Genomic DNA, 16,607 nt, shown 5'->3' on the forward strand with positions numbered 1-16,607 from the left:
TTTGTGGCCTTGATTCTCCCAGGCATAGCGGAAATGACCCAGGGTTATCAAATCAGACACACGACAACAAACACAACTAAAGGCAAGAATCTGTTACACCACCGAGAACTCCTGGAGTCTGGGAGCAGAAGGTTTTTCATTTTTGGATTTGATTTGTTTTTATCAGGAAAAAAAATAAACTGTTAGGCATGGTGCCACACTAGAACAGCTTGATAAAATGTAATTGGAGATTTGTACAGTAATTCTGCTGACTCATCACAGAAACTAAAGAAACTTGAGTAGCAAGCGTGCAGTCTAGCATTTTCTTTACTAGCATGTGGGGTTGCTAGGCATTCCAGGTTCAATGTGCAGTTCTCACAACCCTAACACACAACATTGCAACAAAATTACCTTATATTACATTGTTACAATGTTGTGACAACATTACGTGTTAGCAGGGAAGCCGCCCCACCCTCCTACTACTAGCTAGGCTACTACTACGGCTTTGGATTAGGGATGTGCATGACAACTATTGACTATCAATAATTCCACAGCTGTTCTCCTCAACTATTTGAATAGTCGCCCCCTGCCACCCATTCAAAATGTGACATACATTAAATGTGAAATAATGCAGTGTGACAATTTTTGCAATTGCAAAAAGTTGTGAACTTTATTTTAAAATACCTATCTAACACAACTTTGTTAAATAAACATTAGTCTATGTAAAAATACCTTCACGCATCTTGTCAGACTGTCGTATTACTGTTTCCCAATATTGTCACAACAGAGGTTGTAACTATTTGTTTATAAAGGAATATTTTGCAATTACATCTGTAACTGACCCACCAAAATATTTTTCTTTTTCTATTTTTATTAATTTAATTTGCATTCAATAATAGTTTAGCAATCTGAGCTGCAATGAAAATGCCTGAACATTAGTGTCTTTGTGGCAATGTTTTCCGGTCATAACAGTGAAATACAAAATGTATTAGACTATCTAATTTGTACGATCTATTTAAATTATTTATTTTTCCACGTTTCCAGAGCACTCTCCTGTTTGCTCTAGTTCCAGTGAATAAAAAGTAAATAGCAAAAGCTGGCCGCAGATCCCTGCACATGGACGCCATCGACATCGACACATCAATATCGACCTTGCAATCCGTCAACGTCAGCATATCGACCTCGAAATCCATCGACGTCGACACATCGGGATACACTAGAGAGTGTATCCTATATCAAAATCAACAATGGGAGAGGAGAGTGTCTTGGTGAGACTCAGTCCACGGATCTCACCTCCTCCCCATCAAGGTATTCAGGGAGGGAGAGTGTCTCTCAGGAGACTCGATCAACGGATTGTGCCTCCCTCCCTACCTCACGTCGAAAGCTCCATTATGTACATTCTCGACATCCAGGATCTGTTGTGAGGGGCTGGGAGAAGCAATCCTGCCTCAGGATCAACATACCAGCTAGAGAGCAGTTGGCTTCATCCCCCTCTATGCAGGCGCTCCCCGTAGAGTCTCTCCCCAAGATGGAGATCGTCAGAGAGCAGGCGTTCTCTAGTTCTCCCCCAGAACCACTCCCCCATGGCATATATGCTGGTCTCCCCCTAGGAGGAGATGGGAGTCTCCACCCCCTCGTGCAAGGGAGGAGGAGGAGGATGAGTTCAAACACTGCTGTGTCAAATTGGAGAGTGTTGACAGTAGCTATGGCCACCCAGCGCCAAATGCAATACCATCTGAACGAGAGGAAATTGATACAGGGCTGATGGAAAGCCCCTCCATCACCTGCCCTTACTGGAGGAGATGTCCATCCTCCTCAACGCATCAATTACGCCTGGTCAAACTTTCGGGACCACTGTCAACCTGAGCATAAATGCTCAGCTAGGGCGAAGGAAATGGAGTCAAAGTACAGCCGAAAAGACAGCCCCAGTGGCGCCACTGGCCTTTCCCTCCCTGGGTGAGGTGGGTTTTAGGTGGGTTAACATACCAGCTTTAGATTTGTTGTAGATTAATTGCACTGCATTTATTAAACACTTAACAGTGTTTTCATTTACTTTGTCAAAGTATTTCCATGCAGAACGTCTCCGTGAGGAAGCCATTGGTCGCGCTCTTGTAGTGCAGTTTCCATAGATATGCGCAGATCTGTAGAATTCCACCAATCCCATTGGTGGAGCCATGCAGATCTGCGGAAATCCATACTACACAAATGTAGTGGTTTTAGTAAATCCCAGGATACACTGATGAAGGAGCAACAAGTTTATTATACAAAATAAGAAATTCAAGTTAACTCTGAGCTCTCCTCTCACAAGAAGTGAAGAAAATAACTAGTGATGCGAGTTGGAAGAAGCCTTTTTGTATTTATTTTTGTATGTAATAGGTTACAATCATTTCTATTGGAAGTGATCTCATTAAAATCCAGTTGTACAGGTTTTCAGTTTGCCACATGCATACAAATACAGTCGGTGGTTAAGTCTACAAGAGATTGAAAATACAAAAGACTGGTTGGTTAGTTAAAGTGCCCTCTCAGGCAGCAGTTGGCCAAGTATTCAGAAGATAATAGCTGTATAAAATTCAAGAATGAATTTTACGATGAACCTTAAGGTAAAATGCTTTTTGTAGATTTCTGTAGCATTCAGAGTTTGGTACGAAACTACAGATAAAATTCCTTTAACAAACATAATTAAAGTACTTCCCCAAAAGGGACAAAGGGCTTCATAGACAAAGCTGAAACAATAAAGAATATAAAGTAAATAAAAGTACATTTTCCCACTACACAAACCCAACCATTGTTAGCCAATCACAGACAAGAAATAAGAAATCCCACCCTCCCTTCAATCAACAGTGCAGGCTTTAAAATACAATAAATATATACATTTTAATTTCTTTAACTATCGGATGTTAGATTCATTTGTTGATAGTGGAATTTTCTACTATTTAGTCTCATCATTACTTTTTTCTAGTTATTGTTTCTGTATTCATATCTATAGCACATTTATTATAATAAATATGTCTTACTACCTATTTGTTGCCTAGATTTCACTTTCTATTGACATTTAGACCAAATGGATTATTTAGAATATAAATTCATCATTGCACACAAACTAAACATTCTATTCTTGATTTGTTGTCACACTAAAGAAAAAATAAAGCTAAACTGACATCCCTATGTAAGTAACCAGAGATGACCTTCTGACAGCTGTTCTGCAAACACAGAATCCTGTAGGAAACACTGGTTTATAGTACAAAATGGCCAGGCCTTTCTCAAGATTCCACCGAGCTCAATGAAAAAATAATAATTCAACATTACTATACAGCGAGGCCTGTATCCTAATTAGAAGTTAATTAACCATGCCTTTACCAGAAGCAGACTCCTTAATTTGTATGCCTTAATTAATCTCCAGAGTAATCTCCAAATGTTTTATTAGTGTGTAAACATAACAAAAAAAGTATTTTAAATGAGCCTATAGTGGCAAGTGAATACGTTTTGAAAACAAGTGCAAAAATGCCACTATCTGCAGAATAATTCACAAAATCTAAATCTAAAACACAGTACATCATCTTGAACTAGCAGATTTGGTCAAACAGTATATCATAGGCAGAGTTCACATGTTTTTTAAGCTTACTGAAGACAATATGCTTAAGTCATAGATTCAATTCTACAGGGTGCAAAGTGAGGAGCTGCAACCAGAAAGCGTCTGCCGAAAGTAAAATGTTGTGCTAGAAATTGCATACACAACACTGTCTTTGTTCAGTGTCACTCAAATTCATGCAATTTTGAGAAGGTGAATTCACTCGTAAATAAGTGTAATTATTCTTGTAAAACAAGTCTACAATGTCAAAATAACAAATATTGGAAAAATAACTCACCATACAACACTTTAATCAAGTGCTGTGTCAGTGACAGCTTTTTAGTAACAAATACATACAAACCGAATAAAAACAGATTTAAATGTGATGTGCAAATGACTCCACTGCAAATAGTTGTGTGCGTATGTGTGCATGCATGTGTCTTATGAAGTTGTTGACTTCAAATCCTGACGTTAAAAGCACGACTTGATATAGCCTACCCATTTTAGATTCAAATTAATATTTAAAATCCATGTGCATACATTTACACTGTTACATTTTGTGTTACAAACATGTGCTTTCAGTTATGTTTTGTGTGGAGGTTCCGTGCAAAAAATAGCAACATATAAAAGGCTATGAGGAGTCAAATTTAGAACAACACTTTATTTTCACAGCACTTTCTCATTATCAACTGTAATTACACATCTCAATTTGTTTTTTTGACAGAAAAAGTTTAAGTTGTACATATATTTCAATATGTTAATAAGAAGTAACCCCACATAGTTTAAGTGTCCACAACTTGATGTTTTAGATGCACCAGTGTCTTCAAAGACGTTAGTTCAAAGATAGATGCTATGGTAATGTGTTGTGAACAACCTGAAGGGCACCTATTCCATTGTCTCACAGCACAATTTTTTTGTTTCTATCACTGCTACAGTGTATTAAGCATAGCTTATATATATTTATAATAAAATAAAATAAAAAAGGCCAGTATTGACAATAAATCATGTCACCCCAGTGTTAATTTCATTGTCGAAATTGAGGATGAAAATGTGCATATGTTCATCATCTAACTGTTTTTCATTTTAGTTAACAAAGACAAAAATCCAACTAAAATTATCCAAAATGACGACTAAGTGTTTTTGCATTTTCATTTGCAAAAATATAACGTGACAAAATTGTCAGTTTGACTAAAACTCAGAACTCACCGTTTGCACTTTTACCGCCTGCTTGTCTGTCATATAGCAGCCAATCCCAGGCAGAACGACTGTTGCTGCCATGCAGTGCAGCTTATAATTGGCTGAACACAACTGGGATCTACAGCACAGACTGGTGAAGGAGAAGCGGCGAAAGTTCAGGAGAACTGAGGTTGTATTCTTGTACCGCAGATGTCCGCAGTTCTGCACAGATTTTCATCGATCCCATTAGTGAAGCAGCCCAGATCTGCGGAAATCTGCACTACATGAACGTGACCCAAGATGTTTGATAAGAGATTAAATCATGATACTGTGATACTTATATATTCTTTGAGTAATAGCTAAAATTACTTATCTGTTTTATGAATTTGTTTGTTGCTAAAATTGCTTTGTTAAGTAATAAGTTGCCACACAATTATTATATGGATTTAAATGCTAATAAATTAGAACTGTCTTAATTCTAAAGTTAAAAAGGTAAATTCACATAATTTGTTTAATATTCCAATGACTAAAACTGAAATTAAATGTATGCAGGTTTTAGGTCAATATAACAAAATTAAATAGCATGACTAAAATGTGACAAAAACTAATGTAATTTTAGTCGAATAAAACTAAAAGATTTTTGTAAATTTGAGTCAACTAAAAATGAAGAAAAGTGTATGACTAAAATGTGAATATATCTCATAGACATTTTAGTCCACCTTATTAAGACTATGACTAAATAAAAAACTGATGACTAAATTAACACCGGATGTGGTATACTGTTCACCTTCACAGCACTACTTTTATCCACTTCCACACATCCTGGTCCTATGAATAATGAATAATGAATTATTGTATATGTAATTTCTGGCACAACAACTGACTTCTGGCAGATGTTTTCTCAGGGATGCAATGCTGCTCTTTTTTTATGATTCTGCCGCTTTACTCCTGTGGTTGCAGCTATATGGCCAGCAGCACTGCAGGAAAATCACAGAAGGGCGATTTACATACACAGAGAACAATTCTCGAGACACATACATCATGGAATCCATGGCTGTCATGTGAACTTGTTCAAATTAAACCTTGTACAGCTTGTGCTTCACATCTAGTTGTTTAATATATTGTTTTACTGATCTTACCCGAGTTGTTTTTCATTTCACAGATGGAACTAGCAAGCCATGAATTTAAGTTCAATTAATTATCTCCCTTCTAATCAATTTTAATATAGAAGTACACTATTAACACTTACGTAGTCTATATAACAAAACAGTCCAACCTAGACAGGTATTTTTATAAAGATCGGATTACGAACATGATGTAAAGTACCGAACATATGTATGTGTGCACAACAAACACACAACGATATAGAGAGCATACTACTTTCAGCTGTAGTTGTTCTGAATCCATAGCTACATTGTGGTTCACAGCAAAAGTTTGTTGTTTATAAACTACAATGTAAAAGTTTGTTTCTCTCTCTGTCCTCTGCGTTCTGACCAGTGCACTCTGTATATACACCGATCAGCCATAACATTATGATCACTGAGAGGTGGAGTGAATAACACTGATAATCTCATTATCATGGCACCTGTCAGTGGGTGGGATATATTAGGCAGCAAGTGAACATTTTGTCCTCAATGTTGATGTGTTAGAAGCTGGAAAAATGGGCAAGTGTAAGGATCTGAGCGACTTTGACAAGGGCCAAATTGTCATGGCTAGATGACTGGGTCAGAGCATCTCCAAAACTGCAGCTCTTTTGGGGTGTTGGGTGTCTGCAGTGGTCAGTACCTATCAAAAGTGGTCCAAGGAAGGAAAAGCAGTATCATGAAAATGACAGGGTCATGGGTGGCCAAGGCTCATTGATGCACGTTAGGGAGCGAAGGCTGGCCCGTGTGGTCCGATCCAACAGACGACCTACTGTATCTCAAATTGCTGAAAAAGTTAATGCTGGTTCTGATAGAAAGTGTGTGTCAGAACACACAGTGCATCGCAGTTTGTTGTGTAGGGGGTTCGTAGTCACAGACCTTTCCGGGTGCCCATGCTGACCGCTGTCCACTGCCGAAAGCGCCTACAATGGGCACGTGAGCATCAGAACTGGACCACGGAGCAATGGAAGAAGGTGGCCTGGTCTGATGAATCACGAGTTCAAGGTGTTGACTTGGCCTCCAAAGTCCCCAGATCTCAATCCAATCGAGCATCTGTGGGATGTGCTGGACAAACTAGTCCGATCCATGGAGGCCCCACCTCACAACTTACAGGACTTAAAGGATCTGCTGCTAATGCCTTCAGAGGTCTAGTGAGTCCATGTCACGACGGGTCAGGGCTGTTTTGGTGGCAAAATGGGGGTAAAGTAAGAATGCTTTCAAAAATAGACATGTTAATAGATTATATTTATCAATTGACAAAATGCAAAGTGAATGAAATTAAGAAAAATCTAAATCAAATAAATATTTGGTGTGACCACCCTTTGCCTTCAAAACAGCATCAGTTCTTCTAGGTACACTTGCACGCAGTTTTTGAAGGAACTCGGCAGGTAGGTTGGCCCAAACATCTTGGAGAACTAACCACAGTTCTTCTGTGGATTTAGGCAGCCTCAGTTGCTTCTCTCTCTTCATGTAATCCCAGACAGACTTGATGTTGAGATCAGGGCTCTGTGGGGGCCATACCATCACTTCCAGGACTCCTTGTTCTTCTTTACGCTGAAGATTGTTCTTAATGACTTTCACTGTATGTTTGGGGTCGTTGTCATGCTGCAGAATACATTTGGGGCCAATCAGATGCCTCCCTGATGGTACTACATGATTGATACGTATCTGCCTGTACTTCTCAGCATTGAGGAGACCATTCATTCTGATCAAATCCCCAACTCCATTTGCAGAAATACAGCCCCAAACTTGCAAGGGAACCTCCACCATGCTTCACTGTTGCCTGCAGGCACTCGTTTATGTACCGCTCTTCAGCCCTTCAGCAAACAAACTGCCTTATGCTACAGCCAAATTTTGACTCCAGAGTACCTGCAGCCTTTTTTCTGCACCCCAGTTCCTGTGTTTCCAAGCATAGTTGAGTCGCTTGGCCTTGTTGCCACGTCGGAGGTATGGTTTTTTGGCCACAAGTCTTCCATGAAGGCCACTTCTGACCAGACTTCTCCGGACAGTAGATGGGTGTACCAGGGTCCCACTGCTTTCTGCCAATTCTGAGCTGATGGCACTGCTGGACATCTTCCAATTGCGAAGGGAAGTAAGCATGATGTGTCTTTCATCTGCAGCAGTAAGTTTCATTGGCCGACCACTGCGTCTGCGGTCCTCAGTGTTGCCTGTTTCTTTGTGCTTCTTCAAAAGAGCTTGGACAGCACATCTGGAAACCCCTGTCTGCCTTGAAATTTCTGCCTGGGAGAGACCTTGCTGATGCAGTATAACTACTTTGTGTCTTATTGCTGTCCTCAGTCTTGCCATGGTGTATGACTTTTGACAGTGAACTGTCTTCAGCAACCTCACCTTGTTAGCTGAGTTCCTCACCCAGTTTTATTCCTCCTACAGAGCTGTGTCTGTTTCAGCTAATGATTGTGTTTCAACCTACATATTAAATTGATGATCATTAGCACCTGTTTGGTATAATTGTATAATCATACACCTGATGATTTTGTGTAAGTGTATCTAGATGAATTGAGGCTGTTTTGAAGGCAAAGGGTGGTCACACCAAATATGGATTTGAGGTAGATTTTTCTTATTTTCACTCACTTTGCATTTAGTTTATTGATAAATATAATCTATTAACATGTGTATTTTTGAAAGCATTCTTACTTTACAGCATTTTTTCACACCTTCCTAAAACTTTTGCACAGTACTGTATATATGTGTGTGTATAATTATTATTATTTATTTATTTTTATTTCAAATCAACATTTCCAAATCTCTCTCTCTCTCTAACATGATAATGAGAAGGGCAGTATCTAAGATGCCTGAGCTGTATCTGGCATGTCATTGGCTAATCATTGTGTAAGCTGAGTGTTCAAAAACTGGGAATTTTGCATTACTTAATAAAACCAGGTTTGGCTTAGACTATCAACTTCATTTTTTTAATGAAGAAGAGAGAGAAAATAAATGGCTAAAAACATATATATTCAGTGATTTCACATTACTCTATTTATTACTTTTGATATGGTGCATGCCATAGTTTCTAGTTTTATGTTTTTGAATAGACCATAGATGTTATTGCCCTCTTGTTACTCAAAATATACTTTTGTATTCATTCTGTTCATAGTTTTACATAGGTTACATAGTTTAATTGTTAAACAAGTTGAAAAGGGTATTTTGAACTAATTTGGCTGACCTTTAACATCAGCAAGTGTATAATTTCTATAGACAAATGACAATTTGGTCATCTACGGGCATTATGGGATGAAATACTTTTTTAGTAGTTTGTCAGAGCTAAACAACATATAATTTTTTTCTCTTTTTGGAAATTTACCAATTGTGTGGCAGGTTTAAAGACATAATTCTTAATGTTTAAGATATATGTATTTATAACGTTTGTGGGGGGGCGGTTGCTAGTAGAAGCAATGCTTGCATTCAATATATGGTTTGTTTTGGATTCTACAGATAACTGTCCGCTTTTGATTAGCTTTTTGATATATTCATTATATTTTTGATAGAAACAATAACAAATTGTGTTAACTGATTGTAGTCACTCTATCAAGAATTCATGCATTCATTTGAAAATGTATATTGGACGAGGGAAAACATATTTCCTATTTAGGCCTCAATAACATTAAACCTAGTATCAATCAACAATTTTATCTCTTTCTGTACTATTCATTATTTATATATTTTTTCCTGCCAAGAAAGTAAACTAGTTTCTCTGAGCATTCAACCCTTAGAAATTACCATATTATCTGTTACAATTAATCACTACTTTTTACTGCATGTTGTATCACCTTACAATACCAATGTATAGGGAAATCACGTTGATATAGACAATCACACAATCATGGGAGGCACAAGAAATAGACCAAACCTTCTGCCTTTATGATAGATACTGTAATTCATACTGTAATCCAACATAATCATCTCTTTTCACATGTAGCACATTAGATAATTAAAAAAAATGTAAATGGATGGCAGTTGGGTGCTCATTTTTGAGTGTTATTACATTATCAATATAATTATTACATTATCATAACAAAACATTTTTATCATGCGGATAACATAATACATGCCAATAACGTAATAAGTTATGTTATTTGTAAAAAAAGTTATTATGTTATCAGTAGGGAAATTGTATTATGTTATCTGTAAATGTATTACATTATCAATATTATTATGTTATAAACTGCAAGTGATTATTATTATTATTATTATTTTTATTTCTTGGCAGACGCCCTTATCCATAAGTGCAAACAAAGTGCAAAAATACTGTTTTGACTTCGGTGGGCAGGTCGTTCCACCACTTCGGGGCCAGGGATAAGAAGGAGCGGCTCTGGAGGAAGGAGAGTGGAGAGGAGGTAGAGTTAGTCTTCTGGCACTGGAGGAGCACAGTAGTGTGGAGGGGATGTATGGGGAGATGAGTGACTGAAGGTAGCTGGTGCAGTGTGGTCAAGACAGCGGTAGGTGAGGGTCAAAGTTATTACGTTATCGGTATTTTATTAACACGTGTGCTTTCAGTTTTTTTGCTTTTGAATGCTCTTTGCTAAGAATTTAAAGTTTGCTTTTTGTTCAAAAAAATAATCTAAATTGTCATATCAAAAGGTTGAAGCACAAAAAGCCATCTTCTCCTATCATACAAATACTAAATAATTTTACAAACCTAAAACAGCCTACAATCATACAAATAAGATGAGTGTGATAGGGGAAAAATACCAAATGTTTTTTCCTGTTTAATGGGCTACAAGGAGTCAAAATTGCTCATGGATGACCGTAATTACATATCTCAATTAGTTAATTGACAGAAAAAGCTTTACCCCCATACATTTTCTATATTTGTTGAAAATAAGAAGTAGACCCACGTAAGTGTCTGTGGATGCCATGTATAAGAACCACAGGGGATCTTGGGTTTTTCCGGCATTATCCAGGCTTTATTGAAAGGGTTTTGTTATTGAAACGTTTCACAAGTGCAAAAGGGAAATAATCAACAGAAATACAAAATGAAAAGAGCTAACAAAACAAATGTTGCTCTGGGCAGGTTTAGGGCAGGAGTAGGTTGAGGTTCAGTCCTCCTTTAGTTTGAACAGTTACTGTCGGAGGGAGAAGAGAGAGTGGTTAAATAGCTGAAGCACAGCTGGTGCTGACGTCACAATCGCCGGAGTGCTCACTGCCTGCAGCCGTGAGCCTCCAGGCTGTTGATGAGTCAGCTGAAGATGCGGCTGCAGCACATGAGTACCTAAGCAGTGCGCGTCAGCAGCAGCCATGCAGTGGCAGACAGCGTCCTGTTACAGTGTCCGCAGCTGATACTCTTGCTATGGAAATTAACCTGATGGACACCTTGACCACAAACTGTTTAAGTTTCTATCGTAGCTGAAGGGTATTCATTAAGCACAGCTTTATATTGAAGAAAGAAACACAGATTATGTCCCTACACAAAGATAAATAAATAAATATATAAATTAATTGAAAGATATAAATCATAGTCATATAAAACATACAGGCACAACACTTAAATCCCCCAGCGGATACGCACCTGTGTAACAGACAACATCCCCTCCAACGAGCCAATAATATTGGATATTGTGATGTTTGAACATCCATCATTGGTGATATGTTGCCCAACCCTAGCATGAGCGAGCCACTGTCTCTCTTCCCTTTTTCTCTTTCCAGTGAGGGAGTAACTATGGGGGAGTTTACATGTTATTACCTGGTTATGACAACTCACTTTTAAAAATAAATATTTGCACCTTATTTCAAGTCTCTTTCCTTTAAAATGTGACAAAAACTATCTCTGACTGCAATAGCAATTGCAATAAATTTTAAAATTACTTTTTTATTTTTATTAAAATTTAAAAAAATGGCGCAAACAAATCAGGTGCTGGTGCCACCACCAAAACACTTTAGTGGCACCAGTGGAAAATGTTAGTCTTGAGTCCTGAAAAGTAGGAGCTTTACTCATATTCAAATAACTAATCTTGCCTGTTAATCAAGGACAGAATCCAATTTCCAAAATATGTAAATACACTTCATCCCATTAAATCCAGGCTTCTACCCAGAACCTACCAGCCTTATTGTGACAAACCCCCAAAAGATAGAACTGATTATCACATACAGTTTCCCATGCATTTTCAAGAACTGGATCATCCAGTACAGGGTCATGGTGAGCCTAACCTGGCCCCAGTGAAATATAATGGTGGGCAACCAGACCACAGGAAATTGAGCCAGCAAATCACAAAATAAATATGGAAAATATACCAGGAATGAATCCATATAGCAACTGAATTGTTGAATCAAATTTAAGGCCTCAGACTTGTTCCTGTCTTTTACGTGATGGGACGTGGTGTACTAATTCCAAGAATTAGAGACAAGACTAAGGTGCCAAAACTGCATCCTTGTTGTTCTGTCTTGTTTACTTGCTTTTAAGAAATTAGGTACTGGAAACTGGAAATGTTCTAATAGCACACAGTGTTAGCGTTTCTCTATAAAAAAACTGCCTGTTCCTGCCTGTCTAAATGCATGCATGTATTTCCAAAATTGATGGGACAGATGGGCTGCTTGTTTTTTGTCAATATCAGAGTCCAGTCAGGTGTGCAGGATGAGAGGGTACACACATATCAGGTGCAGAGTTCATTCTATTTATGTACTTTTTCTATATTCTTGTCAGAACAGAAAATCACATATTGCATTTATAAGTTATTGTGAAAAGCAAAAGCAACAAAATGCTAGCTTTACTTAGCAATGGATATTCCAATGAGATGCTAATCCAGAATGATGATAATTTCATGCATATATGCATTTATAAGTGGAATAGCTATCAATAAACAAGTGATGGAAAATAAAGTGATATAGGCCTATTTCAGTGTCACACAATTTAATTTCTTGTACTAGTCTGTGGTATCCTCCTGATTTCTCTCTTTTAAGGTGGATTTCACAAATATGTTTTTTGTTTTGTGGCCGATTTAAGACCAAAGCTGCCGAGGTAAAAAAAAATGAATTGTCTCATTGTCTGCTCTAATCAGTTTTGGGTATAGAGTAGTTGGACCAGTGCTGTATGTTTATAGTTCTGCAACAGACGACACTGGTGATCGGGACAGCTTATTTCAGTTGGGCGCTCACTAATTTGCTATGCTGATGAGGTATATTGCCTCATGTGGCTATCAAACCACAGAGAAAAATGTAATTCAACTATTTGTTTTGGCAACCCATTTTTAACCACCCAGACTATGAAAAACGACCCTGTAGTATCTTACTACAGTACTACATGTACACTTAAACATACTGCTTACTGTACTGAATACTTTCACATGCAGACAAAGTTTCTCCAGGAACTTTAGCATTCTAGTTACTATTATTATTTTAGTGGGTGTTTTTTTTTTTTTTTTGCTTTTTTTTTGCTTGGTGTGGCCGAGGGCTTTCCAGGTAAGGTTTTAGCCAAGCCATATCCTAGCGCCACCCTTGCCTTGCCCTAACCTGGTCATGGGAGCAGACTGTTGAAAGTCTTGCTTTGGCAGGGGGGTGGTACCCTTGCAGGTCACCTAGTATGTATCCTCTGTTGATGGAGCATGTTTCAGATGGTCTTCCTTGAAATGTGGGGGACCCTCACTTCCTTCAAATGTGACTGGAGATACGTGTTGCAACATACACACAAACTTTACAGCTCAGAAACCTAGAAATTACTCTCAGGATACAGGGAAAAAAGTAAAACAAAAGCTGTCATCTCCATTCAAATGAATAATCAACTGCCCACTGAACATGCTAACAACAACAACAATACTAATATAATGCCTACAGACAACTAAAGAACCATCAACAAAAGGGGACATATTACAGAACCGTGTTTATCTTTCTTGTGTGTGTATCTATTTTACTAACACAGAATGAGGCATTGCAGGAACCACTGACTGAAGAGAGAGTGACCAAGATGTTAGATCGAGGAACTCATTTGAGAAATCAATACAATTTAATGTCATAACAACAAGGAACAACCCTACACTAAAGATGTTTAATATTTGTATTATTTACATAAATTCAGACTGCAGTAGCATATTAGACAAGTAGCATTAACCTAGATAAATGTATTATTTCACACAACACCAAGGAAAAAACAATCAGACACCAACATGGCAGTATGTGGTAGCTTAACCTAATCATATAGGGTGTACAAACACCAGCAAAGGAAACAATGTCTGTTTGTGGGTGCTCATTTTAAAGGGTCAGAACAAAGAACTGAATATACAACTATCATCTTACACAGAGTCCTAAACAGTAATTAGTAACAAAAAATGTAGTCGTAGTACAATGCCGACATAGTATCAATAGCCAGGACTGTGTCTACTATCTATGTATTTGCACCCTGAATTTCAGAAGTGGATCATAAAATATTTTTAAAAAATCAAGATTCAGGAAAATAATTACTCTTAATGAACATCTTAAAGCACATCTTATTAAAGAACACAAATATCAATATTGATTCATATCAGTGCATGACAGGAAAAAGGCTGATATATTAATGTATATTAACATTTACACAGAGAACTAATTATATATATATATATATATATATATAATTTTATTTTTTGTGTTCTTGTTATTTAACTAACTGAGAGGGAAATGCAGCCACCTAAGAGTAAAGCAGTTTGCAAATTAACAAACAAGTTACCTATCTCCATTAATGAATGGCGTGTTTACACAGTCGCATATGAGTTACTGTATGTTCTCTAATTGGGTTGGTCCCTTTGGGGTTATAATAAGGGGGCTTAAAAAAATTACATTTACGGTTTTTAGACAGAAGCAAGTTGGAGACCTCTGGATATCAACTCAAGCACCAGCCAAGGTAAGATTAACACTGTTCTTCAATTTAATTGCTACAATTTGAATTACTCATAATAGGTATTTGCAGTAATTCAAGACTTGCAGTACACAATTGAGATCTAAACAATTGGCATTTGACATGGCATGAGTTATCTGCTTTTCTAGAAATAAGCAATCATATTAGTATAGGGCTTTTTTTGCATTTAAATGTATTATCTTGATGTATTTCTTAAGAAGAGCAATCTATTAATAATACTTCTGGCATTTTTTATGCACTTAAAACTAACATATAGTAGAGTCTTTTCATAGCATTTATTTTTGTATTGCTGCGGTAAAGCTAGATTATTTCAAAATGAAGATGCTGTTCATTAATGTATTATTGTATAATATGACTATATTGTTGCTTCAAGCAGCTTCAATATTTAAAGGTTATTTAGCACTGTAAAGGGCTGCTAAAGTAATTTCAACTGAACTTTGAAAACTAGGGATGCTAAGTGTTTTAAACTAAATATTTTTTCTAACTAACTATGGCAGCTTTTTTCTGTAAAGATCTACTCTTAATGCATACATTCAGAATTTTTATGAGTACTGAAGCAAAAAGGAATCATTTTGTCACATTTTACAGATAAAGGAACAATATTATAGGTTTGTGCTTTATCCCCAACATTAATCTAATTAATCAAACACCCTCACTCCAAATTACATTCATCAACACCACTGCAGGTGGAAGATGGAAGTGCGTCTTGTGCTGAAGGCAGCTGGCTTCATATGTCTGGACGTGGTGGGCATCCCAGGGAACCTGACCGTGTTCCTCTTCTTCTGCTACCTGCGTCTGTCCGACGGCCACCTATCGCTCAATGACCTCATCCTGAGCAAGCTGGCGTTTGTCAACCTGGTGGTGGTCCTGTGCCGTGGAATCCCACAGGCCTTAACTGCACTTGGCATCCAGAACCTCTTTGGGGAATATGGCTGCAAAGTGGTCATCTTCACATACCGAATAGGCCGTGCCATGTCCATCTGTATCACCTCCCTCCTCAGCTGCTACCAATGCATAATCATCGCCCCTGGATCAACCCGGTGGATGGTGCTGAAGCAGAGGTTCCCCAAATGCATCCCTCAGATCATCTTGCTGCTCTATGGGCTGAATATTGCAGTGTGCCCTGCTGGATTTGTCTTTGCTTCAACAGTTCCCAACTCCACCATCCCAGAGTACACCCTGAACTTGGAGTTCTGTATTGTGGCATTCCCCGGCTTCAAGGCATTCATGGCCAATGGAGTCATGTACATAATTCGTGATTTTGCCTTTGTGGGCATCATGGCTGGTGCAGCCATTTATATTGTCCTGATTCTGTACCACCACAGGAAGCAGATGAGGGGCATGCATGGCTCGGATCGGAACCAGAGAAAAACAGCAGAGGCGTCCAAGTCAGTGCTCATGCTTGTGACCATGTATGTCATCCTGTTTGGCCTGGACAATGTAATGTGGGTTTACACACTCTGTGTCACCCGTGTCCACCCTGCTGTATCAGACACGCGGGTCTTTTTCGCCTCCTGCTACTCTGCCCTCAGCCCAGTCTTCATCATCACCACCAACAAAAAGATTGCAGCCAGACTGAACTGCTTTTCCCATGGCCAGGAAGAAAAAATCAGTACTACAGAAACCACCGTCTCCCACATACCCACAGGGCTATGAAACAGGTAGCCTCTGATACTTATTCCTCTCAGTGTCTGCAGTGCAAGAAATACAGTTTAACTAAAAATGTGGATGTGGTAAACATTTCTCCAACAAAACAAGAATTTTGAACAAGATTTTTCTAGTATATTGTCATGTTATATACAGTATATGGCTGGTAGACAGAAGTTTAGGTGTATGTATCATGTAATAATAAAAACTTGTTTAAAACACCTAAAATATGTGTAATTACCTAAGCTATTTA

The 16,607-nt window shown here is 38.0% G+C and overlaps 1 protein-coding gene across 1 annotated transcript; it reads left to right on the forward strand.

Annotated features, from left to right (window-relative positions):
• The first annotated feature begins 15,400 nt into the window (after positions 1–15,400).
• LOC136750515 (olfactory receptor class A-like protein 1) lies at positions 15,401–16,363 on the forward strand. The gene has a single exon (XM_066705672.1). It carries the CDS (start codon positions 15,401–15,403, stop codon positions 16,361–16,363), a length of 963 nt encoding a protein of 320 aa, XP_066561769.1.
• Positions 16,364–16,607: the final 244 nt, after the last annotated feature.

This window comes from Amia ocellicauda, chromosome 5 (assembly GCF_036373705.1).
Source record: "Amia ocellicauda isolate fAmiCal2 chromosome 5, fAmiCal2.hap1, whole genome shotgun sequence".
In the NCBI taxonomy this organism is placed as follows: Eukaryota; Metazoa; Chordata; class Actinopteri; order Amiiformes; family Amiidae; genus Amia; species Amia ocellicauda.

Bases quoted from the DNA above. Each gene is read 5' to 3' on its own strand.
- LOC136750515 (XM_066705672.1), top strand. From the start codon at position 15,401: ATGGAAGTGCGTCTTGTGCTGAAGGCAGCTGGCTTCATATGTCTGGAC.